At 39.6% G+C, this 24,183-nt stretch overlaps 1 protein-coding gene across 50 annotated transcripts in view; it reads left to right on the top strand.

Moving 5' to 3' along the window:
• C2CD5 (C2 calcium dependent domain containing 5) overlaps nucleotides 1–24,183 on the top strand; it is an 89,816-nt gene that overhangs the window by 39,704 nt on the left and 25,929 nt on the right. For 18 of the 50 annotated variants that reach the window (XM_083461011.1, XM_083461014.1, XM_083461003.1 and 15 more), the window contains 7 exons: nucleotides 11,446–11,560; nucleotides 13,036–13,224; nucleotides 15,510–15,701; nucleotides 16,460–16,646; nucleotides 19,276–19,440; nucleotides 20,369–20,506; nucleotides 22,051–22,114. In XM_083461011.1, coding sequence (XP_083317137.1) covers nucleotides 11,446–11,560; nucleotides 13,036–13,224; nucleotides 15,510–15,701; nucleotides 16,460–16,646; nucleotides 19,276–19,440; nucleotides 20,369–20,506; nucleotides 22,051–22,114 — 1,050 coding nt within the window. Of the gene's footprint in view, nucleotides 1–8,007; nucleotides 8,038–11,445; nucleotides 11,561–13,035; nucleotides 13,225–15,509; nucleotides 15,702–16,459; nucleotides 16,647–19,275; nucleotides 19,441–20,368; nucleotides 20,507–22,050; nucleotides 22,115–24,183 lie in introns of all 50 variants that reach the window. The other 32 variants (XM_083460982.1, XM_083461006.1, XM_083461009.1 and 29 more) reach the window with 3 other exon arrangements.

Here is a 24,183-nt window from a genome sequence, read left to right as displayed (position 1 = left end):
AAAAATGCAAGGGAGGGAGTAAGAGCAGAGGGGCTATTTTTGAGTGTTGAATGATATCATCTGATTAAAAAAATATTTTATCTGATTAAAATATTTTTTGATGGAAACTCCCTTTAAAAAAGTTGGCCTTGTTTCTTGGAGGATATATTTCCTTTTCAGGATCCTGAATACAGATGATACAGCCTAGTCTAGGTTTATGGTGTTGTTGGTAAAGCACTCAGATCTGAAGAGCTGTTGTATTATCACTCAGGTACATGTTAGTTGCTGATTTTCTCTTTCCTGGCTGTAACTCTGGCTTGTCCCATCAAATGGAGCAACTTTTGTAATATGTGATGGACTTTAGTCAAAGGGAGGTATGGAACAAGCTTTGGGGAGGTGAATGTGTGTCTACATGGCCCCTTTGATTTCCTGACCTCCTGCTAATTAATATACATGAAGGACAATATGAGAGAGAGTGAATCACAAATCAACTCTGGCAGATTAATGGTTCTGGACCTTTTGTTCCCAAAATGTAGAATATAAAAACAATGACTTAACTTTAATTTGGTTTTTGGGAGTCTAAACAAGAAATAAAATAACATCACAAACTTATACAGATTTACTCAGTTGTCCAGTTTGTGCAAGGACTTTAGTTGGTGCAGTGGAGCTTCCCCTCCCTCTTTTCCCTCTGTGCAGCCCCCAAATCTGTTCTAGCAGTTCCTCCATCCCTCTGGACCAGATTTGGGTGCATGCAGGAGGAGAGGCGAGGGAGCAGAAGTTCCAACATGTAAATCCATGTGTAAACAGGATGACTTCATTTTGTCAATCAAACCATCCCTAAGGACCACTGAGTTCATTGAGCTAAGTGGGTATACAGTTTTAGCATGTGCATTTAAAATAATAGGTAAATAATAACTGACTCCTTCTTGTTAACTGTCTTAATATTGTCTCATTCAAAAGAGTTTTCTGATGGTTTTATCTAGTTTTTTTCTGACTAGAAAGCATTCACAGGTGTTTTTTTTTAAATGTAATTCCCTCTTTCCCCAAGGCTTATGCATAGTTGGGGTTGCCACCAGAGTTCTGTGCAGGATATATGATTTGAGAATGTTACAGTTTCAGCTGTAATTTTAAACTGCTATGAACTTGTACATTTCATGGGCTATTTTCCAAATATTCTTACAGAAAATATAACTTATAGTGATGGCTAGACTTCCAGAATGATAGTGTTACTCTTTCACAGAAAAACAAAATTTAGTGGCATCTTAAAAACCTGCAACTTTTATGGCATAAAAGTGCAACAGGAGCTGGCTTCTAGTCCACAAAAACTTATGCCATGATAAATGTGTTGTTTTTAAGGTGTCTCAAGATTCCTGGTTGATTGTGCTGGATATACACATCTTAGTAGCTTTTTGTTGGTTCATTTTAATACCATTGAGTTGTACCCAATAAACTTGTTCTGTTAGTGCAAAGACTTCCCCTTGTGCAGCAGAACTTTCCCTTGCTCTCCTCTCCCGCTGTGATCCCCCCACCTCCCCCAAAACAGATCTGATAGGGAACCTCTGAGAGCAAGGGAATTTCTGTTGCACAAATGGAAGTCTTTAGTTTCTCTTCAGATTGCAGACATCTTTCACCCTTAAAAAACCAAGTATATAGGGCCCACATACTTTATCTTTTATGCAATTAAATTTGGGAGTAATTGTTCTGTTAGTCTCTAAAATTATTCTAACGCATAAGAACCTTAAGAAAACTTTTGAAGCAGCCTCCTACAGAAGCTTCATATATACTTTATTGTAGATCTGTCTCTATGACCATAATGGCTGAACTGCAACATTTTTCAATGCTAAATGTCCCTGTGAATCTCTGCATTGTTGGCACAAGAAGAAGTAGATTGTTTTAAGATTGCTTACTGTAGCTTGCTTATTCCAGCTAATACTGGTAGTAGCAAGCCAGTAATATCTGATATAATGTTGAAGAACGTGCTGCTAGCAGGCTGCCTGACTGTTAGTGGGATTAATAACTTCATAATAGAGCAATTCATACTTGATTCTCATCCAGTTGAACACTTGCTTAACCTGGCTTATCATTCATCTCTTAACTTGGAACGTACCGCTGATGAGAATCAGTCAGCAGCCACCTTTTCGTTATGTAGGTCCCTTTGCTCTGTGCAGAATAGTATTTTGAAACAAGCAAAGCTTGAGAAACATTGGCAAGGGTTGTATAATAGCCCTAGGTTAAAATGACCAGGAGAGCTTTTCGCTATATACTTACTGGGCACATTGACTGCTTAGAAGCTTCTAAAGAAAAGTCAGCCCTGCTGGCCACCAAAGACTAAATAGCAGAGCCATTAATTATATAGGGTTGTCTACCCCTGTGTGGACAGGAAACAGCACATTGAGGGGATGGGGGGAATTACAGACTGTTCTAGGTATGATGCTCTAATGTAGGCATAATGGACCACAGGTTGACTCAAAATAGTTTCTGTGTTTTAGTGTGATTGATTAAACCAGCTTGGGATCGGAGCTACTCAACTTTAGGGCCAAATGGGATAATATAATGCATGTTAATTGAATTGTATCACAGTCTCTTTCCTCTAGTAACAGGATTGTAGCAGAGATATTTTCTGTGTATCCATGTGAGATACTGCTTTGGACATTTGCAGTGTTTGCCTAGAGATCCAGAGCTTAGATACTTTGCTATTCTTCAAGACACCAATCTTACCACTAGGTTTGAAATAGGCATGGAAAGTGCTGGGGCAAGTGATGCACGCTAAGGTAAAATATCCTAATTTCACATAGATTCTAAGGAGGTCTGAACAGGCAATGAACACCAGAACATCACTGGGGCATGTGATGTGCTGCTGCGGTTCTGGAAATGCCTGTCATGGCCAGGCAATTCACCACAATAGGGGATCTTTTGCAGAAGCCTCCAAAGCTATAAAAGCTACACACACACAGACAGTAGGAAATTGCTATAAAGACTTATTTAGCGAGCTATGGTAAAATGGAGTTCTAGTGCTATTATTATTATTGATGTACCCGACTACGACTACATTTTGTGGGTGCTATTCAACTAAGTTTTACATAGAATAGACGCATTGAAATGAATGGACATGACTAAGGTAGACCCATTAATTTTAATAGGTATACTTTGAGTAAAAGGTATTGGAATAGCATGCTGAGTTCTTATCCATCTATCCATCCTTCAGGGAAGTCTGATGTTTTATTGCTTTTTATAATTATTATCATTAATTCTGTTGGAAGCTGCCCAGAGTGGCTGGGGAAACCCAGTCAGATGGGCGTGGCATTATTATTATTATTATTATTATTATTATTATTATTATTATTAATTTTATTCACCAGAAGGTCCCAGTGTAGGTTTCTGTATACAAAAATGTAAACCCATAACCCCAAAACAATCTGTGTTTTCAAATGCAAACTGGAAGATAATGCATGTTGGATCATCTAGGCAATACAGGGAACTAACAACTTACATGTGCTTAAATTGTGTACATTTAGCTTTATGCGCTTGCCCAAAATAAAAAATAAAAAATGGAAAGGGGGGCAGGTGCCTGGGAGAAAAAAGGCAGTCCCACCCACTATTGAACCCAATGTGTTTTGACTGTATATGATTCCTCTCTCTCTTTTTTAAAAATCTCAGATGGTACTGTAAGAGATGATTATCCTTTTTCATAGAAACTTCCATTCAGAACTGTCAGTGCCACCAGCAGAATTTTTTAAAAAATCCATTGAGTTTTAAGTATAGGCTAGGATCTTATTTGCTTTTCAGGGTTGATTCCTGAAAATAAAGAAACAGGAGTAAGGAAGCATTTTGAGTACAACTGTCTTAGTAATACTTGGGGTTTGTGTTAATGCAATATTTCTCTCTTTACATTTTCAAGTTGGGGTACTCGGGTGGATTTGCCCTTTCAATAGTCTTAATCATATCATACAGGCTGCAATTAAAGCATATTAATTAGTCCTGGTAAATTATTTGACTTATTTATGACAGAACCTAATTTAAGGGCATGGAGCCAATGTGCAATTCTAAAATCATATCAGGAGAAGGCTCATTGGTGTATGCATGAGTACACCAACAGAAGTTGATATTGACTACAGCTAACTTGTTAGAAGCAACAATTTTTCAGCTGGAGTGTCCCATTAGTGCTCTACTGATCATTATCCTCCAACACCGTATCTATTTGTAGGAACTAAAATATTGATTGAACCCTGCAAGATTCTTGTAATTCCAGTGAAAGATTCAAATGCAGCAGAATTTTGTACAGATCTTCTGCTCAAAAGTTTTTAGGGAATCCTTGCTAAACTTACTTGAATAGATTTTTGCTAGAAAAGCTTGTGATTGAGTGCTCTGTATGCTTGCCTTTTGCTTTCACCTAGACTCCAGGGCCATTACTTTCTGTAACCATTTCAGTGAGCTGCCATAGTTTTCAGTCTGTACTGTCACCTGATCCAAGCATGCGCCAAAATACCCACCGTTTCTGGCTCCTGTCTGCTGAATCTGCTTTGCAAACCCTTAGTTTTTTAAGCTTTTGCTTTAGCCGGAACAAACAGGCGGCACCCTTCTGGAGTGTGCTGGACCCATGCCATCCTGCTCCCCCCCAACTCCTCTATTGTTTATGTAAATCCTTAGCTTTACGTAAATGTGTAAATGCTCTAATGGCATCCCCATGTGAAATTGTGTGGCTCGTGTAAAAAAAAAAAAATACATGTCAGAAAAAATAGAATGCTCCACATTGCACTGCATTCCAGTGTTTTGTATGAACTATTCTTGCCATGTTGTGGTGTATTGATTTTTATTTATTTATTAAAGTCATTTTTATCTTTTTACATGCAAGGTAAGTTTGCGTATATTGTGTGTGAATATGCATTGCATTTTGTATATATACAAAGTTCTTTGGTTAACTTTAATAGAGGGGGAACTAAAATCCATTAAAACCTGTGATGTTGTGGAAGAGAAATTCATTTCTTTTTTACCTTTTAAATTAAATTATGTATGAGAGGAGAAACTTTGTTTTAAAACTTTGTAGTTTGGCATGTGGTTTTCTGGATGCAGTGGAGCTGGTCCTGCTCCCATACACTACCTGTTAAGTGATCCTCGTAGTTCTTCTCTGCTAAAATCTAGTTTGCTTTTGGGGGGAAAAACATTGGTTTGGCCATTTGTTATTGGATTCCACGCGGCAGTATGCCACATGGCGTTTAACCATGATCTCACAATGTTCTTTTAGGTCTGGTTTTTAGCCATTGAGTGGTTTTAACTCAGTGACCTTTCAGTAACTGGTGCTAGTCAAACATTTACAGTGAACAAGTGTTCACTATTGTGAAGACACTACAATCAAATAACACACATGAATGGAGCTCATCAGGATTTATTACTGTAAAGGTAGCAGGAATAGGAGATAACTTGTTTTTAAACTCTGTGAGCTACAGAATCCCACTTGTTAGCAGAAAGAAACAGGATGAGTCTATGGATCTAGTCTAGGGATCCTTCAACAGTGTTTCTGCCTCTTTCTTTTGAGCATTTTTTTTTACCACTCTGACCTTTTTTAACCATGTTTGCAATTTTCATATATTTGCTTGTGTTTTGATTTTTTTTGCTTGCCTTGTTATCTTCCCCACCCTCCCTCTCTCTTGTCTCATCTTCTCTGACCTGCTTTTATGAACTTTCATTCAAACTTAATTATTTAGAAGGTTAAGCAATACTATCAGTAACTACATATGTTATATATGTTGAGACACAGTTACAACATAAAAGAGTGATGACACTTAGATTTTTAGAGTAATTATTTTAATGTTTTCTTACTGTGGATCATTGTATAACTTAGGAAAAGCTGTTTTCCCCTTTCCCCTCTTTTAAATACCTTGTTTTTAGAAAGACATTTTCTCAGTTTCGATGCAGCAGTCGTATTTTTCATTCACTATATAAAAACCCCCAAACCAAACTTAATTATAATCTCTTCCAATATCTTGCAAGCCCAGAATATTTTGTCCTTTTTCCTCAGTACCCCTTTAAGGCATGCTTAAGGAACTATGAAATCTCAGTTTTATTACCAAAAAGCAGCTTCTCATGCTACTTTCTAAGAGTGCTTTTGGGATTACCACAAGTTTCAAAAACAGCTAGTCAAGCAGTGCAGGGGGCTGCCATTGGCGAGAGAAAAGCATTGAAAAAGCTCCAAGGAACTTGCTTCCCACTCCTCTGGACTGTTGCCTGGGTTCTCCACATACAGAATTTGAAGCTTGCAGTATAAGGTTAGATGAACATTTTCCCCATCAGACTCCATTTGTGCCTAGAAAGGTATTTGAGTGAGCTATTCACTTTCCATTGTAGGAGTCTGACCTGGTTTAGTTTTTGTCCTAAAAAGACCCCATCCACTTGAATAACTGATCCTCAGGCTCTGATGTCTGGATAGAGTCTTAAGTCTGCCCTTGACTGGAGAATAGGAAAGAAATGGAAACAGCCAAAGAAGTGGGTGCACCTTGTAAATCTGTTTGCCTGCCTGTGATCCACTATGGCAGAAACTAATAGAAATTAATAGAATGCTAGGTTTAATAGAAATTAATAGAATGCTCCAAATTTCATTCTGGGAGATAAAAACAGGAGTTACAGATATATGATTACTTCTACACTTTTTAGTAGCTGATGGACTGATCTCACTATGCCGGCAAATGCATTTTTGCTTTACCAACACAGTACCACAGAATGCCAGTGATGTAACACCAGTATTGTTGGAGATATTAACTATAGGCATGTACACCAGCGTGGGTGTTTAAGATGCATATTAAATAGTTTGAAGATTCATATCTTTAAACGGTGGACAACTATTTCTTCTGAAGCATCTAGCTTTTGGTTCCCAGTTGGTCCTGGCTTCTTCTCAGTGTGGTAAGGGTTAAGCAGGTTGTTGTCTGGACCCAGGGATGGCCTTAACATTAGACAGAATGAGGCAGCCATCTTACGAAGTAGATGCTGATGAGCGGCAATGAGGTGCCACAGCTATGAGTTCCACGATTCCTAAGCCGGCCGACTTCCCTCAGGTGTAATGGAGAATTCTGCTATTCTGCCTCCAGTGTTAAAGTAATATCCAGCTTCCATTCTGGTCAGCTTCTGTACATGGAGTGTATGGAGTACCATCTTGTCCTTTGCCTCAGGCAGCAAAATGTCTTGGGTCAGCCTTGTCTGGAAGTAAACTACAGTCGTACCTTGGATCCCAAATGCCTTGCGAGTTGAACGTTTTGGCTCTTGAATGCCGCAAACCCGGAAGTGAATGTTCTGGTTTGCAAACGATCTTTGGAACCCGAACATCTGACACGGCTTCCGATTGCCTGCAGGAGCTTCCTGCAGCCAATCGGAAGCCGTGCCTTGGTTTCCAAACGTTTTGGAAGTCGAATGGACTTCCGGAACGAATTCCATTTGACTTCCAAGGTACGACTGTATCTTGATTCATTACTAGATATCCTTATGCTCTTTAGAAGGCATGCCCATTTGAGTATTGGCAAGCTTTATTCTCAAACTTTTACACTATGAACAAGGTCTACCTATTTTATCAAAATGATTCATTAGAGCCTTAGATAGTTAGGTCTTTTGAGATAGCCTACACATTACATGAGAAATGGCCAACCCTCCAAGTGTCCCCACACTACAATTCTTATTCTCTGTGACCATCAGTGGTGGTTGAGGGGCTGCGGGGAGCTGGAGTTCAGAAACACCTAGGGGACTGCAGGTCTTACATGGTTAGCTGCTAGCCTCCCATTTTGTGGGAGGCCTTGAGCCAAGCCCCACCACCATCACCCAAGATTTCACTCGAGCTGCCAGTTTTTCAGCCCTAATTTATAGCAGTATGCTTTGTATTCTTAGTTTAGTCACTGCATGCTTTTTTAAAAAGGCAGGGCCAGCCACACTTAGAATAAATATGGCTGTATGATGATATGGTTGTCATTATGGAGTCAGTGAAACTCATAAATGCATTCATTTTATTTCTCTTTATGGTGACCTCTTCTGAAATTGTGTTATGGAAAGGGAGTCCCCAAAGCCCTCTCTCCTTTATAAGTAAGCTTTCACAGTACATAGTAAGTCATTTTTGTTTGTTTGTTTTGTTTATTTGCTTGTGTGTGTGCTTGCTGCTGAATGCATTTATTTCTTCTTAATTAGCAAGTCCTGCTCTTAAACACATTTTTCTTGAGAATTAAGATTGCTTTTGGATTTTTGGTTGTGTTGGGCTCCATAATAACCTCCACAAATATTTCTGCTGGTGCATGTGTAAGCCATTTGAAAAATAAATGAATTAAAGATTATTGCTCTGAACACCTTGCTTGTGAGTAAGTTCTGTTTGCAATCATTGGAACCCACTTCCAAGTAAATCTGTTTTAAGACCAGGGTGCAAAAACAAGGTTTACCTTCAGTGCATCCTCACAAATGTGTCATTTATGGTTACAGTGTTAACAAAATTGTTCTTTAAAATGAATGTTATACCTTGAGTTTTTGATTCATTTAATAAATGCCATTTTATTTACTAGCGTAAGACAACATCTTTCCCTTTTTGGTTGCAGCAGCAATAGGCTGTGTGTCTCATTTGATTATTTTTTGGTTGTCATATCAATATGAAAACACAGACTGGTAGCGAAAGAATGGCTTAACTGTAAACTATGCCATATTCCACATTGCTTTTGAAATAGTTTAAACCTCTTTCAATAGAAAAAAAAAGTTGCATCAATTTGATATCATGGTTAGATATGCTCCAGGAAAGTTATTAAAAGAAAATACCTGGTGGAAATTATCAAGCATGAGACCATTTGCAAGTAAAACAAAACAAAATAAAATTCATGCCTTTTTGAGACCTCTTTCCCAATAAAACACTATAATTGCCCATAAATCATTGGGGTTAGCAACACTTCACTATGTAAAGTGTGAAAACTGATTCCACCGTTTAAACTTAAAAAGTGCCATTAACACACATATACTTATGCAAATGTTATAATTACATTATAACGGTGCAATTAATTGTTTTATGTTGTTTTTCATGTATGCTGCTTAGGTTTTTAAAATAATAATAATAATAATAATAATAATAATAATAATAATAGGTTTATAATTTCTTCTAAATTAATAACAGGGCAATCCTAACCATGTCTGCTCAGAAGTAAGTTCTATTGAATTCAATAGGTCTTACTCCCAGGTAAGTGAGTTAGTATTGCAGACTTTGTAACCATAGTGCATGATAACTGAGCAGCCTGAGCAGAAAGCACCACTTTTCACAACTCGTAAGAGTAGGCCAGACAAATGATTTACCAGTTCTGAGACTGCCCCAAGCAAGCTAGCTACATATCTAGACTTAGAGGAGAGGTTGATGAACTTTAGAATTAGATCAGCCACAAGGGGATTTTTCAGGATACTCACACTACAGTGGGTTGTTCAGTTTCCAGACATAAGCAGTGAGTGTCCACTATATATTTAAGTACCATCAGCCACAGTTTAATCATGCATGTGGAACTGTATATGAAAACAATCTGGCCACAGGCATCTATGCCTCCTTTAATTTAATACAATACAGAATGGTCTCAAGCTTAAAATTCCGATCTACGTAGTTAGCCTATGACTGAAAAGTGTCAAATCTTCTTGAAACCCAAAATATGTTGCTGTTGACACTTCAGGATTTGTGGGCCAGGAACTTGGGGAGAATTTCTGGTTTGTTTGTTTTCTCAGTGAGCCACCCAGAGTCAGGTTTTCCGTACCAATCCCCTGGCTGTTTATTGTTATATTTCATCCATAATCCTGTAAATCCTGCGTTGCTTGTTTCTTGACTACTGTCTGACTACTGTTCTCCAGTCCCCGCTTATATATACATATCTGTATCATAAGCATGATGTTTTGGAATTGCAACACAGCCAGAGTTTTATGCCATACTTTGTGAATTTGGATGGCATATACTGCCTCATTGGACATCTTTCTTTGCATGGCACTATTTTTTTTACCAGTTATTACATTATCATATGTAATAATGAAATATTGTGTGTGAGTGTTATTAAACGTATCCCATAGGCCACACACAAGGGTAAGCTTGTCTCTCACACCTGTAGTTCAGCGCTGAAACTTGTCCTCAGTTTGAGAACTTCATTCTTTCTTTTGAAGGAGGCTAGTGACATTGTGCCCTAGAAATCATCAGAACACATTTTGCAGAGATGGTTCTATGTATCTAGAGATAAATGGGCATCTAAAGGTCCTGAACTGTCTTGCCACCTACAGAAGTGAGGATACTGGTTGCTTGCAGTTGGGGTCTCAGTGACCCCCAAAACCAGGTTATTTAGTTTTGCACAAAAATAGCTGTGATACAAAAATGGTTTTGCTTTTTCACAAGAAAAGTTCTAATTGAGGGGTGGGGTTAAACAATTCAGGGTTATAAAGTGGCTTAGTACACCTGTGGGGGTACTATTGACCCTTGATCCCATCTGTGATGTTGGTAGAAGTTGAGTTACTGATTAGTCTGTTACGAAAATAGACAGAACATTTCATCCTCTATGCTCCTTTCTGGTGGACAGAAGAATTTCTGGGCTAAGCATCTGCAGCTATGGCCAACAACTAAAATTATAAGCAGCTTTGTGCAGGATCATTTTGACCTCTGGCGCTGTGTGCATGCCTCAAAAGCTGTAAGGGTCAAAACACTGATTTCCCCTCTCCCACTTTAAAGAAAGGAAGGCCTAAACATGGCAATTTACACATTGTCATAGTTAAGGACCAGAAGTGAGGTCCTTATTTTGCCCTAATGGGCAAGAGGGTGGCTATTGGCTATGACCAGAGGCTGAGGGAGAAGGACTACCTGGAATATGGAATTGTAGAAGACTGACACAAAAGTTTTATGATTTTTGCTCTCAGGGTGTATTTGAAAAACAAAACACCATTGATGGAGAATTACATATAGCAATGGGGGCTTCTATACACGAACAACAAGCGTTAAGCTCCACATATCCTGACTATGGAGTTTTTGACAGTGATGCCCAGAGAGGGAGGAAACCACAATGAGTGTGATCTCTTTAACATTGAGATTTGGTGACTACGGATGTCCTTACAGTGGGATTTGAGGTAGATCCTGGTTGCAGAGGCTACTGCTCTATTTTAGTCAAGAAATAAATACGCACATATAAGGTTAGATAGGTAATGAGTGTAGCTCATAGCCACAACGTTCCCCTGTGCAGGCAATGTTGGACAAAGTAAATCCATAAAAATCCTGTGTTTTTCTAAGAAGTCAAGTGAATCAACAAGGTTTCAGTTCATGAAATCAGCACTACAAAGGAATAAGCAAGGTTACCTAATCAGTATAGAGATAGGCTGATAGGAAGCAAAAACAAAGTTGTCAGGCGCTTGTGACAGCTTGAAAGCTAAATTATTCTTGATCTTTAGCCACAAAGTTTTACTTGCTTGTGTTAGTGCAGAACAGTGACTGATTTTTGCTTTATCTTTCAGATGACCCAGAGACACGAGATGCATGGTGGGCCGAAATACGACAAGAAATTAAATCCCATGCAAAGGCACTGGGGTGTCATGCTGTAGTGGGCTACAGTGAATCAACTAGCATTTGGTAAATCACTTATATTTTTGTAATGCTTTTGAAATGAGTCCTGAATCATACAAGCAGCATGTGTGGAAGGAGAAGAAATTACTGCAGGAAGCAGTGTGTAGGCAAAGCTGAGATAGGCAGTGAGAATGCTTCAGACGATGGTGCAGAAAACAGGCAGAGAGGCAGGGACACCCTTTCTGGCGCATGCCAAAGGTGCATCACTGTGATGTGTTTCAGATGCCTATTAAAAACCTACTTGTTCAGGCATTTCCTGACTCTTGTTTTTTAGACTGCACTGCTTGGTAGTTTGTTTCAGTATTCTGGTTCTGGATTCTTTTCAGTGATAATGTCTTTTTGTGTTGTTATTTTTAATCTAAACCTTGCAGTTTTACGTTTTTTACTTTGAAAATCACTTAGATTTTTGAAAAAAATATTAATTGGTCTATAAATTAATGGAATAATTGAATAAATAAATATAGCAACAGAACTGTAGGAAGCTTCCATTACTCTAGTATTGACTGCTGTTTCTTGTAGATGGAGCAGAACAATTAAATAGATCCTTGTATTTACAGGAGAACATAGTGCACCCTAGGGTGGCGCTGTGGTCTCAACCACTGAGCTTCTTGGGCTTGCCGATCAGAAGGTTGGCAGTTCGAATCCCCGCGACGGGGTGAGCTCCCGTTGCTCGGTCCCAGCTCCTTTCAACCTAGCAGTTTGAAAGCACGCAAAAAAAGTGCAAGTAGATAAATAGGTACCGCTCCGGCGGAAGGTAAACTGCGTTTCCGTGTGCTGCTCTGGTTTCGGTGTTCCGTTGTGCCAGAAGCGGCTTAGTCATGCTGGCCACATGACCTGGAAAACTGTCTGCGGACACACGCCAGTTCCCTTGGCCTGTAAAGCGAGAAGAGTGCCACAACCCAGAGTCATCTGCTACTGGACTTAACTGTCAGGGGTCTTTTACCTTTTTTTTATAGTGCACCCTTGCTTAGGCTTCACAACCTATGGGAGGATTTTATGTGTTCTCTTGTCCCCAGATCATTCTTTGATCAATGCTGCTTGGAAAGAAATGTCTTCTTTTTGAACATGGGTGGCCAACTATCTCTAAACTTCACAGCAGTAAAAGTTCACTCATTCAACGTGTTTGGGAAAATACGCCAGCAACAGTTCTAGTGTATATTGGTAGAATAGAAGTGGGGAGCCTTTTTGGCCCAGTGGGTCAGATCTTTATCTCCCCTACGGGCCAACTTGGATTGGGTGGGTGGGATAGACACCTGCCAATCATCTGTTGATGAGAAGAGAGTGCAGTCCTGCTGGCTGCAGAGGGCTGCCTCACCTTTCCTGAATGCTGTAACTATATTCTTCAACTTGGGCTATACAGCTCCAAAGGGGTTTGCTCTGAATTGGTTTCATAATTGTTGTTTTGACTTGTACTAAATAGGATGCTTAAAAATGCATATAATCAAAAATGTGGCTTTATCATCTTCTTTTCTTTTCTATAGTGAAGAGGTCTGTATTTTGTCTGCATCTGGCACGGCAGCTGTACTGAACCCTAGGTTTCTCCAGGATGGCACCACGGAAGTCTCTTTGGAACAAAGGTTGTCATGGCAGCCTGGCTACTTTTCCATAGGGTCAGAGAAGGGAGAGGTTGATTTTTTTCCTCAAAACCAGGATAGTTCTTCTCTATTAGGGTAGGTTACCAGTGTTACAGTACAGGATGCGGAGCCAACCACTTTACTGATTTTTCACTAACAACAACAGAAGTTGTGGAGCTCTGCCCCAAATCTCTAGCCTTATTGTTTTCAAATTTCTAACAGCCTCAGCAAGGTAACACATTTGACTACTAACCACATAATGCAAATCTTTTCTTCCTCTTTGCCACTCCTTCCTTTTCTGCTTCTCATAGCACACTGCATACAAGTGACCCCCTGTGTCGTTTCACTGCATAAGCTTGATGATAAATGTATCATGTGGCAAATGGCCTCTCTTGAAATATTGACGAAATCTTTTGAATGGGCATGGGTAAATTTAACTCTTTAAAAATGTCAACTAAAGTTCATGAAACCTTAGAGGTATTAAGCCTGAGAAAATCAGCTAGAGTTGATGGTATTGAAGCACGACTCATTCTTCAACGTGGCACCATCTAGTGGTTTAGGACACAGGTGCTTTCCAATACAGCAGGCTGTATTGATAAAAAGTTTTTGCTTGAGGTTAGACTAGAAGGCAGCTCCCACTTTCTCCCCGAAGCCAGTATTTCCCCTGCCTCCCTGCAGGCCTATAAAATACTGTAATGTATACCTGTCGTTACATCATTGCATCTTGGTACATTCCCACTCCCCCTTGTTTCCTCATTGCCTTGCAAATATTAGTGAATTAAACTTTTACTTAAATAAAGTACATCTTAACCCAGTTCATCATTAGGGATCAATAGCATTATGTCTGCACCTAACCATTTCCCCTCTGTGCCCTCATAAAATAGTGTATATTGTTATCCCTCCCCCAGTATATAAAAAATTATCAAATAAATACAAAGATGGTAAGCACCACGTTTTGAATATAATATGTGTATATGCTGTTCTGTTCAGTGGGCTCTATTGCAAGAGATGTTCTTGTTGAATTTTATTTTAAAGCTGTTGTTTATACAATCCATCCCTTCCATTAGACAAGATGAGTTTGTTTCAGTGCTTCTGAAGGGAAGGTGTTTTATGTCTAACTTTCGCTGCTTGGGTTGTACCCAGTTGTTTATATGATGAAGCTTTGATATGCAAATTGTGTTATCAGAATTCCAGTTTTTTTATGCCGAAAGCATCAAATTGGTCCACTTGCTCAGCTGAAAAATCCTATCAGTGCAAGGTACAGCGAAGATGTGTGGTAGTTTAAAAATAAAGAAGAGGGATAAGGTGTTATATGTGCAGATAACAATATAAACTACCATGTCCTGTGATTTCATGTGCTTATCCCCAAAACATATATCCCACCTTTCTATGAAATATTCAGTGCAGAATATTTTGAGATTTGCAAACAGTAGCTCTCCATGTTCAGATTACGCTGCAGCTGTCAGAAACACGAGACAATATATATGTTTAGGTGCTCCCTATTTCCCCAAGAGGTAAGAAGTAATGGGGTAGTATTATGGGTTTTCTTTGGATCAGGAAAATGACGTTGGGTGTTCTTGCCATAATGAGTTTTATTTACAAAGATGCGGGCAGAGTATAGAACAAGCAAAACAGACTCCTAGAGAAGGCAGCACAACTGTTAATCCTGCATCAGACTCCCAAAGAGAACAGCTGCACCCCAAAGTGCTTTGCCTTTTGCTGACTCACTGCTCTCATGCATTCTATCTCTGCTCAAATTCAAACTGCCAGAACCTGTTGTAGAGGTGCCCAAATGAGTGTTATGTTCCAAAAACAAGAGCCCTCAGGGTAGAGTCAGGTTTTTTTTGTTAAGACAAAGGCAAAGCCATAGCCATATATTTGCTCATTCTAATCAAAAACAGTCCATCTTATTACAGTACTGTGTTGCAATTGTCCCTCTGATTTATGCAACTTGGTTTTTTCCGTTGTACTGGGCTTTTTTATTCTTGTTAAGACTGTAACTCTATAGAAGCTTGACTTTTAACATTGATAAAATCAAGTATTCTACCATTAGTTCCCATGTATTCCAGCCTTGCCTTGCATATACAAGCATACCTTAAAAAGGAAGGAGGGAGGAGAACAAACTTACACAGCGTCCCTGCCTGATCTCTTGAAAGCAATTTTGACTCACTACGGGTGACAGGTGTGTGACTGTTTACCAGCTTAATCAGTTGCAAGGACCATAAAAAGAGAACAAAAGTTGACCACCACAATGTATGGGTTCTGTTAGTGCCTGCATGGGTCAGTTTTTTTAAAAAAACACACAGTAAAATACAATATTTATATTTCACAAGATGGTGTCTGAATGGTAATATTAGATGTCTCACAATCTCATTTTTTAGGTTAGAGGAAACATCACCTCTGGGTTGTGGCTTTTGCCACATACCATACGATGAGCTCAACATGCCATTCCCTGCTCACCTCACTTACTGCTGCAACTGCAGGAAGCAAAAAGTCCCTGATGTTCTTTTCACAACAATAGATTTGCCTGTGGATGCACTGGTGGTTGGGAAAGGATGTCTCATTCAAGCCAGGTATCTTTCTGCCAGATTTGCTTTGTTCTCTGTTTTGACCTCTCTGTTTGTTTTAAAGAGCAGGTTACAGTTATCAGTGTTAGTAGCTCTGGCCCCTTTAACAGCATCTGAAAGTTTCCTTTTACCAAGAGCAGGGCTACTCTGGAAAAGGGAAGGCAAAAAATGAATTTTAGTCTGGACGCCTTTTGTCAAGACAAGCAACTTGTTACTTCTGACACATAATTTTTTTTGCTTACAGCTTAAGCACATTTTCTAGGAAGGAGGTACCATTTAACTTGGCGATACTCCCTTCTGGGTGGAACTTGCATTTCCCCCTTTTTTAATTTGCATATTTAGTAGATAATGCTGCCCATAATTCTGTTGCTGGTAAGCTTTAAAACACATCTGTCAGACTGTGTTTTTTCAATCTAGTCCTTTGTTTTTGTTCAGACCTTCTAGTTTACCTGTTAGACCTTTGCTAGATTCAACCCATTTTACCTATAGCTTGGCATATCACTGATTGTGGTGGGGAGCCTCGGGAATCATGCTTTTATAGAAAAGGGCATTTTTTTGGTGTTAAAATTCTTAGCCATTGCTAAGAGACTTTTCATATAAGACCAGGCCTACCACTCTGGATAGTATTCAACTAGGTTTGCCTCATGGTAGATGCATTGAAATTAATGGAACTAGCTTAGTCATATACATTAATTTCAGTGGGACAACTCCAACTAAAACATAGTTGAACATGACCCTTTGTGTTTTACTGTCCATCCCAATAGGTTGTGTCGGCTGAAAAAGAAAGCGCAAGCCGAAGCAAATGCAACTTCCATCAGTAATCTGCTGCCATTTATGGAATATGAAGTACACACTCAGCTGATGAACAAGTTAAAACTGAAAGGAATGAATGCTCTTTTTGGACTGAGGATTCAGATCACAGTAGGAGAAACAATGCTAATGGGTTTGGCAGTAAGTTTTTCTGTATTTATTTTGGGGTTCTTTTATTCCCTTTTCTGGAGAGCAGTTAAAATAAAATAAAACCCACATAATGAAAACAACACCTCTATTTAAATTAGAATATCCCCATAGCTGCTTACTCCTGGTCACTGGATGCCAGTACAAAGAGGAATTTTTTTTACATTTCTTCTAGAAATTATAGAGGATCAGACTTTGACTGAGATAGTCAGGCAAAGTCTTATTGGTAGCCATTATGTTCTCTAGAAAGTGGCAATCTTCCACAACCAAATAGTTAGGCTCTATAATCAAGTTGGCGCTATTTGGCAGTTAGGCCTTCCGAAATTATGGAGCACATGCATTCAGGCATAGTATTCTACACAAGGACATGCATTGTCCTATTTACACACATGTTATAAAGAAAGTAAAAATACATGTTATAAACAAAGTAAAAAAGAAACAAAGTATGGGCTATTTACATTTTGTGCAAGCATACGTTTTTCTTTTCATTGCAATTAAATGAGAAAAGCATTTGCTGTGCCTTAATTGAAACTTGGTCAAGCTACCAGTAAAGCATACAGAATTGACTCAGAAGGTGGGTGTATTTGGCCTACAGGCAGCCAGCTGGCCTTCCATGCTTTAAGAGAAGCGGGCTCCACAGTTGGTGAGCAGCCACCTGGAATGCCTCAATACTTTTCCATGATGGTAACTGCACAATTAAATGGATGGTACAATCTAGTCTTAGTTGTGATGCTTTTTGGATTATGCGCTGTTTAGTCTTTCTTCTAAACTGCCATGGAATATGATTGAAGGGCAGTATAAAAAGTACCTATTATAAATAAATGATGACACCAAAAGGAGAAGGTAGTATTTAAGATATGTATTTAGTTGATTAAATGTATTTCTGGGGATGAGGGAAGATTATAGGTTTGGGAATGGCAGACTTCAGTGGACTTAAAGTTTTTCAAGGCTATAGAGAACCTGGAAAATAGCCATTGGCAGCTGGCAGAATCAGCAGGTGACACAACTGTGGCTCTCTCCAACCAGAAATGAAGGTCATTACTTAAAGAGTCAGTCTGCATTTCCCATAGACTCCAGTCTCATGCTCAAAACTCTGTCCCCCCCAAAAAACCACCTTCCTTCCCTTTGCAGCATCTCTCCTATATTTCAGCTCCTCCATCCATGTCAGTATATGTTCAATAGCATCAGCTGCACTCCAGAGAACTGTGTTCCTGCTGCTAAGTTCTAATGTGTGATACGGAAAGCAGTATGCCTCTGAATACCCGTTGATGAGAATCACATGTAGGGAGAGAGCTGTTGTCCTCACAACCTGCTTGCAGGCCTCCCATAGACATTTGATTGGCCATTGTGATAACAGGACTGGACTAGTAGTAGATAGGTAGCCGTGTTGGTCTGCCATAGTCAAAATAAAAAAATTCCTTCCAGTAGCACCTTAAAGACCAACTAAGTTAGTTCTTGGTATGAGCTTTCGTGTGCATGCACACTTCTTCAGATACCTGAAGAAGTGTGCATGCACACGAAAGCTCATACCAAGAACTAACTTAGTTGGTCTTTAAGGTGCTACTGGAAGGACTGGACTAGATGGGCTTTTTTGCCTCATCCAGCAGGTCTTTTCAAGTTCTTAAATAATTGTTGGTAGAAACAGTCTTGCAGCCAGGAATGGAGCATTCTTGAGTTCTCTTCACCCATTCTAGAGAGCATTTGTGGGCTTGGGAGATGTGCTCCTAAGTCCCACTATTGCCACACATGCTTTCACACCCCTGCATCATCCTACCCAGTCTGAGGCATCGCACTTTGTTTTGAACGCCTGAAGAAAGTGAATGTTAGGATGAGAACTATGATCCAGCCGTTTATCTTCTCCGTAGTTTTCTAATGAAAACAGAGACTTTAAGATTTAGCATTTAGGGATGTTCCTTGAAGGCTGCTGGCAGAATAAATCTCATTGTTAAATTCTTAGGATGCTGTGTCTGCAGCTTCTATGTTATCTGTTGTATTTTGTATATAAAACACAAAGATGATATAAGAGCTAGGGCACTCTAGACTCTTGCAAGATCCAGCTTATAGCAGTCTTTGTAAAATTGTAAGTATGAACAATGAAGGCAATATCTGTTACAATGTATGAATTTTTGTGTTGCTAATCTTTTTAAAAAGCTGAATGGATTACATGTTCTGTCAAATGGGTTTAGTGTGGAAAGCTTCCAGAAGTTATTCCAATAGTATAACATTACTAGAAAATTTGTGATTGTGAGATTCAAGTTTGAATACAGTGGTACCCCGCAAGACGAATGCCTCGCAAGACGAAAAACTCGCTAGACGAAAGGGTTTTTCGTTTTTGCGTTGCTTCGCTAGACAAATTTCCCTATGGGCTTGCTTCGCAAGACGAAAACGTCTTGCGCTTTTTTTTAAAAGCCGCTTGAAGAGGCGCAGTTGCGACGGACCGTGCTTCGCAAGACGAAGAACATCGCAAGATGAAAAGACTCGCGGAACGAATACTTTTCGTCTTGCGAGGCACCACTGTAGTGGACATTTAACAAATAGTGTGAAATGCATGCTTAGAAAGCATTTATTAAAAAAAGCATGAGTATATATTGCACTTAATTTTTTTTGGTCTTATTCTTTAAAGTCTGCCACAGGTGTATACCTGACTGCTTTACCATCTCCTGGTGGGATTCAAATTGCTGGGAAGACGCCGAATGACGCCACTTACGAACAACATATATCGCACATGCAGAAGAAGATAAATGATACAATAGCCAAAAATAAGGAGCTTTATGATATTAATCCTCCAGTAAGCAAGGTTTTGGAACAGTTCAAACAATTCTGAGTCATACACAGTTCATACCAAATCTATACCCTGTTAGCTAATGCAGAATGGATTGTGCACATGAGCAAAGAAACTTAGAAAGTAGCCATGTGCACAAGTGGGGGAGTCTGTAATTTGGGGGGAGGGAGGTTTCTTTTTATTAATATAATGCATATATACAAAGAGGTTTGCAAGAACAACTGAACCTTTCCTCCCCACGCCCCTTCACCCCCTGATGTATCTCAAGCCTAAATTGGTGGATTCTGTAAAGGAGGAAGGCCAAAAGACCAAAGAACCCAGCTACACAATGTAGGTCTAGTCTTGGTTTTCTCATTTCCTGCCTTGGCTTACCCTCAGGAACCCGCAGTCTGCTCAGTTATGTACATAACTTTTTAAACTGCAGAGCCCCATTGTCCCTTCATTTCCTAGAGAAAGCATAAGTTGTAGGTGGATTCTTTAGTCTAAGAAGATGCTGGTGCTGCATCCATTAGGTTCTCATTTGGGTACTTCGGACAGGAACAGTTAAACAGCAAAACACTTTATTGCTTCCTCAGCTCTTGAACTGCAGTATTTCTGCTTTAGGGGATGCTGCCTCTGTGCTTTTTTTTTAAGACTGCAGAAATCATGCACCCCTTCATCCACTGCCAAGCAAGGAAGGGAGGAAGCACCAGCAATTGAAAGGTGCACTTTGAAGAAGTTCTGCGTTGCATGAATTGGGACCTGATCCATGCTGTTCAACACTTCTTCAGATTGTACCTTTCAAGGTGTTGAATTTGGCCCTGATGATAAGGGGCAGTGCCTGTACTTTTTGCCTTTGTTTTGGAGGAAGGGTATAGTGTCATGGCATTTAAAATAAGCGAGATTTAATAAAATAAGGGATGCATACATGTTTTCATACCATTGTTCTGCTTAGGAGGCACCTGAAGAAATTATAGGTTCGCCCATTCCAGAACCAAGGCGTACTAGGGTACTAAGATCACAGTCTGAAAGTTCTGACGAAATTACAGAATTGGACCTGTCACATGGAAAAAAAGATGCTTTCGTCTTGGAGGTATGTTCTGTAAAGTTTAGACTTCTACATGCCTTCTGAAGAACTTAAAGGGTATAAAAATATCAAAGTTGCTAATTAAAGAATAATTTCTTGTTAAACACTAACACATCTATTGTGGTGCAACTTCTGTGAACTAGATTCTACTTCATGAAGTATAATCCTTGGGGAGGGTTGGGGTTGTCCACTGTCATAAAGTATAAGATTGTTTGCCTTACACACCTGATTTTCTATAATAAGAAGTTGCAGGAATTCAAAAAATTTTATGGTAACATAACAACCCTAGGAGAGGCAATCCTAAAATTCTTAGTGACAAACTTATAGTTTAACTATCCAAATTATCAGATATGCTCTATCAGCCAAAATAGACTAGAAAGGGGTTAGTGGCCTACAACAAATATTTTTTAGCTCCTGTTTGATCAGTGAAGACCTAAATGTATAAGTTGTTTGTTGTTCTCAGCATTCATTGAGCTCTTCTGTTTTTTTCATTTCTAGATAAGATTGCTTTGATAATTATTAACCAAAGTATTGCTTTATTTGTGACATTGAAGGAATATAGCTGTTCAGAATTTTGTATTTTGGTTGGTTGGTGAAATTGTTGCATCTGCTTTCTGACCAAGGTCAGAGATTCAGCTAAGGAACTTAGTAGCTAAGGGGAAAATTGAACCTAACAGGTTTCGGGAAGTGAAAACTGAAAGAGCAGTCATTTACTGTTTGGTGGTCCAAAAAGTTGGGAGGGGATGCCTTTTCCTCTCTTATTTGTATTTTGCTTTTATGGATAGCTAGTCAAAACTATTTTTAAATAGTTTTTAAACAAATGTTTATTCTTAAACAAATGTTTTTCTAGACCATCTTTAAAAACTTTGAATTCGTTACCTCACACAAAAATCTTAAGTTAAAAACTAAGTTTGTTTTGGGTTTGTGTCTGCCTTCTTATTCACCCCTTCCCTTACCACTCTGTCCAATGTGGCGATTTGACTGCACCAGTTAAGAAAAGTTGGAGAGAGATATGGGAAGTGTTTAGTGGAGGCAGCCAGGGGAAAATTGTATCCATATGGTGACTGGTAAAATTGAAGAAGGGGCTGGTTTAGCAGATTTGTTTTCCTGCATCCCTTCCCTCTCACAGTCCGATCTACAGCTTGTGCCACTACAGATCAGGAAATAAATATTTTATAAAGTTGGCACAGCTATTCTTTATGAAATAAATACATCTTTTTTTAAAAAAATATGGACAGTTGTTTTATAATCATGAGCATCTAAAAATAGTCCCAAATTGTTTTGAAGAGCGAAAATACCAGTTGAAATGATTTTAGCTGTGTTCATAAACACACTTTCTCTTGAGCATGTTACATTTAAATTCCAGCTCAATTTGTCCAGGGGTAAACTTAGTCATGATGGTGATTTTAAGCCTAACTGAAGTTACCAAACATGTTTTTAGGAGCAAAAAAGCCTTGGCTATATGTATATGTTATACAGTATATGCTGTATTAATCTTGATAAATCCAATTTCAGAGTGCAACATAATTTATATACTGTCTTTTTTTCAGATTGATGATACAGATGCAATGGAAGATGTTCACTCTTTATTAACAGATATCCCTCCACCTTCAGGTATGGTAAACATTGGTTTTTAATTTTGTTGACTTTAGACAGTTCTCTCCAACAATAAACTGCCGATTCTCTTCATTTGATGAAGAACCATGTAATCAGGTATATTGGACATGTTCCATCCAAAGGTGGGTGGGGAACCTTTCCTTTTGGATTGAACTGTTACTTGCATAAAGTGAACTGAAACTGTGTGAGACATTTAATGCTATATATCTGAATCACTTTTGTTAGCCTGGACTTTAGATGAATAATATAATACCCTCTGAAGAGGATATTATCTCAGTAAGATTTACAGTGAATTTATAATGTAGGTCAGAATTATTCCCCCCCCCCCCCATATTAGAGAAGTTTCTGAGGTTGAGAGATGATGGCTGCATTCATATATATACTGTCAACCCACAGACAGAAAACCAGATTCCATTCCGGTGCTTCTCCATCCTGCTTTGGCGTCTCCTAACTCAGAATGCTAGTTTGATGCTCTGAATTAATACTTCAATATTGGTTTTAAGCCTGTTTTCCTCATCTAACTCCACAGGATTGATAACCTTGGATACTTGTTAAATATTTGTCTAAAACAGGGTGGATTCATTTACAGTATCTCTCTAATGCTATCTCTTCTGGCACTGGCTGAGATAAAGGCTGAAAGACCAAACTTGCACAATCCTCAAAGAAGTGCTTGAGTCCTGCCCGACTCTATGATTGTGTTTTCAACTAAGTTGTTGAAGGATTGGTCGGTGCTGCAATACAATCTACCCATAAGCTGTGTGCATTTCAGTAGCCGTTGTGTGGGTGTTTGTTCCTTCAATATCGGGTTGCTTATAATGGCTGTGCCCTGATGAGCTTCACATGTCCACAGAGTCAGATTAGAACAAGTTGAGGGTTGACTCTTTTCTGACATGCTTTGCAGCATGACCCTGAAGGTCTGTTCTCCAAATGCTACTAATGTGACCAATCTTTTCTTTATGTGATTGGTCCCTGGATTAGCTCACTTTACTCGCCTTACAACTTTTTAAGATTTATAAAATAAAAGAGATCACTTTCCTTTTTTTGTGCTGGCACCACAAATTAGACGTTTCCCAAGGGTGAAAGGCTTCATATTACCTGCTGAAGGGTGATTAAACATGCTCAGATTAAGGGGATCCTAGCATTGATTCAAGGTTCTGCTGGTTAAGAATCCATCCTATTATTGTTGAGCAATTGGTTAATAAATCTGTTGTGTTCATAGAAATTGTATATATTCTTGTTCACAGATGGCTAATCCTTTTCAGGCCGAGGGCCACGCTGACCCCTGGTGAACTCTGGGGCTCAGGGGCGCCGACTTATAAAAAATATTGGGGGGGGGGCATACCGGGGTCCATACTGGCGGCAGGATGGCAGTGGTGCTTTTGCATGCAAGAACCGGCCTGCCCTCCCCAGGCTTCGCGCCGGGAGGCGGCCACCCCCTCCTACCAACGTCACCTTAGCCGAACCCAGAAAAAAAGCCCCGCTCCGGCGGCGGGAACTCCCGTCCCCTCCATTCTCCCCTCACCCCGGTCCCTCGCCGGCGACGAATACGCCGTTCCTCGGCCCTGCGGCTCCATTCCTTTCTAAAGTCCCGCCGCTCGGGGTTTTCCTCTGACTGACCGACCTGCCCGCCCCTTCTCAGGAGCTCCCGGACACTTTGGGAGGCGCGCGCCGGAGTCCCCTGCGTGGTTTTTGGCAAGGTGCCTAATAATTTCCTTAAATTATTTGGGGGGGCAGAGCCCCCCCAAACGAATTTTTGAGGGGGCTTAGGCCCCCTCAGGCCCCATGGAGTCGGCGCTTATGCTGGGGCTGCATGTAAAAGTGGCTGTGGTAATAGCTGCAGTTCTCAAGGCTTGCTTTCCAAAAGGCATTCCCAGCAGCTGTTTTACACTATTTTAAATCGTTCATTATAGTTCATAAAATTGCATTTGTTTAAAAGGACAAGTTCTGAGGCAGTCTTTCAGGGCCTCACAAAAACCCTTTGGCATTATAGTGTCACAGAAAGGGATCCATGGGAGCAGTCAGTAAAAAATGAAGTGCAGGGGAATGGACATGTCTTGCGGGTAATA

Source organism: Podarcis liolepis, assembly GCF_965112155.1.
Source record: "Podarcis liolepis genome assembly, chromosome: 10".
NCBI lineage: Eukaryota > Metazoa > Chordata > Lepidosauria > Squamata > Lacertidae > Podarcis > Podarcis liolepis.
This window is presented reverse-complemented; position numbering and strand designations above follow the sequence as displayed.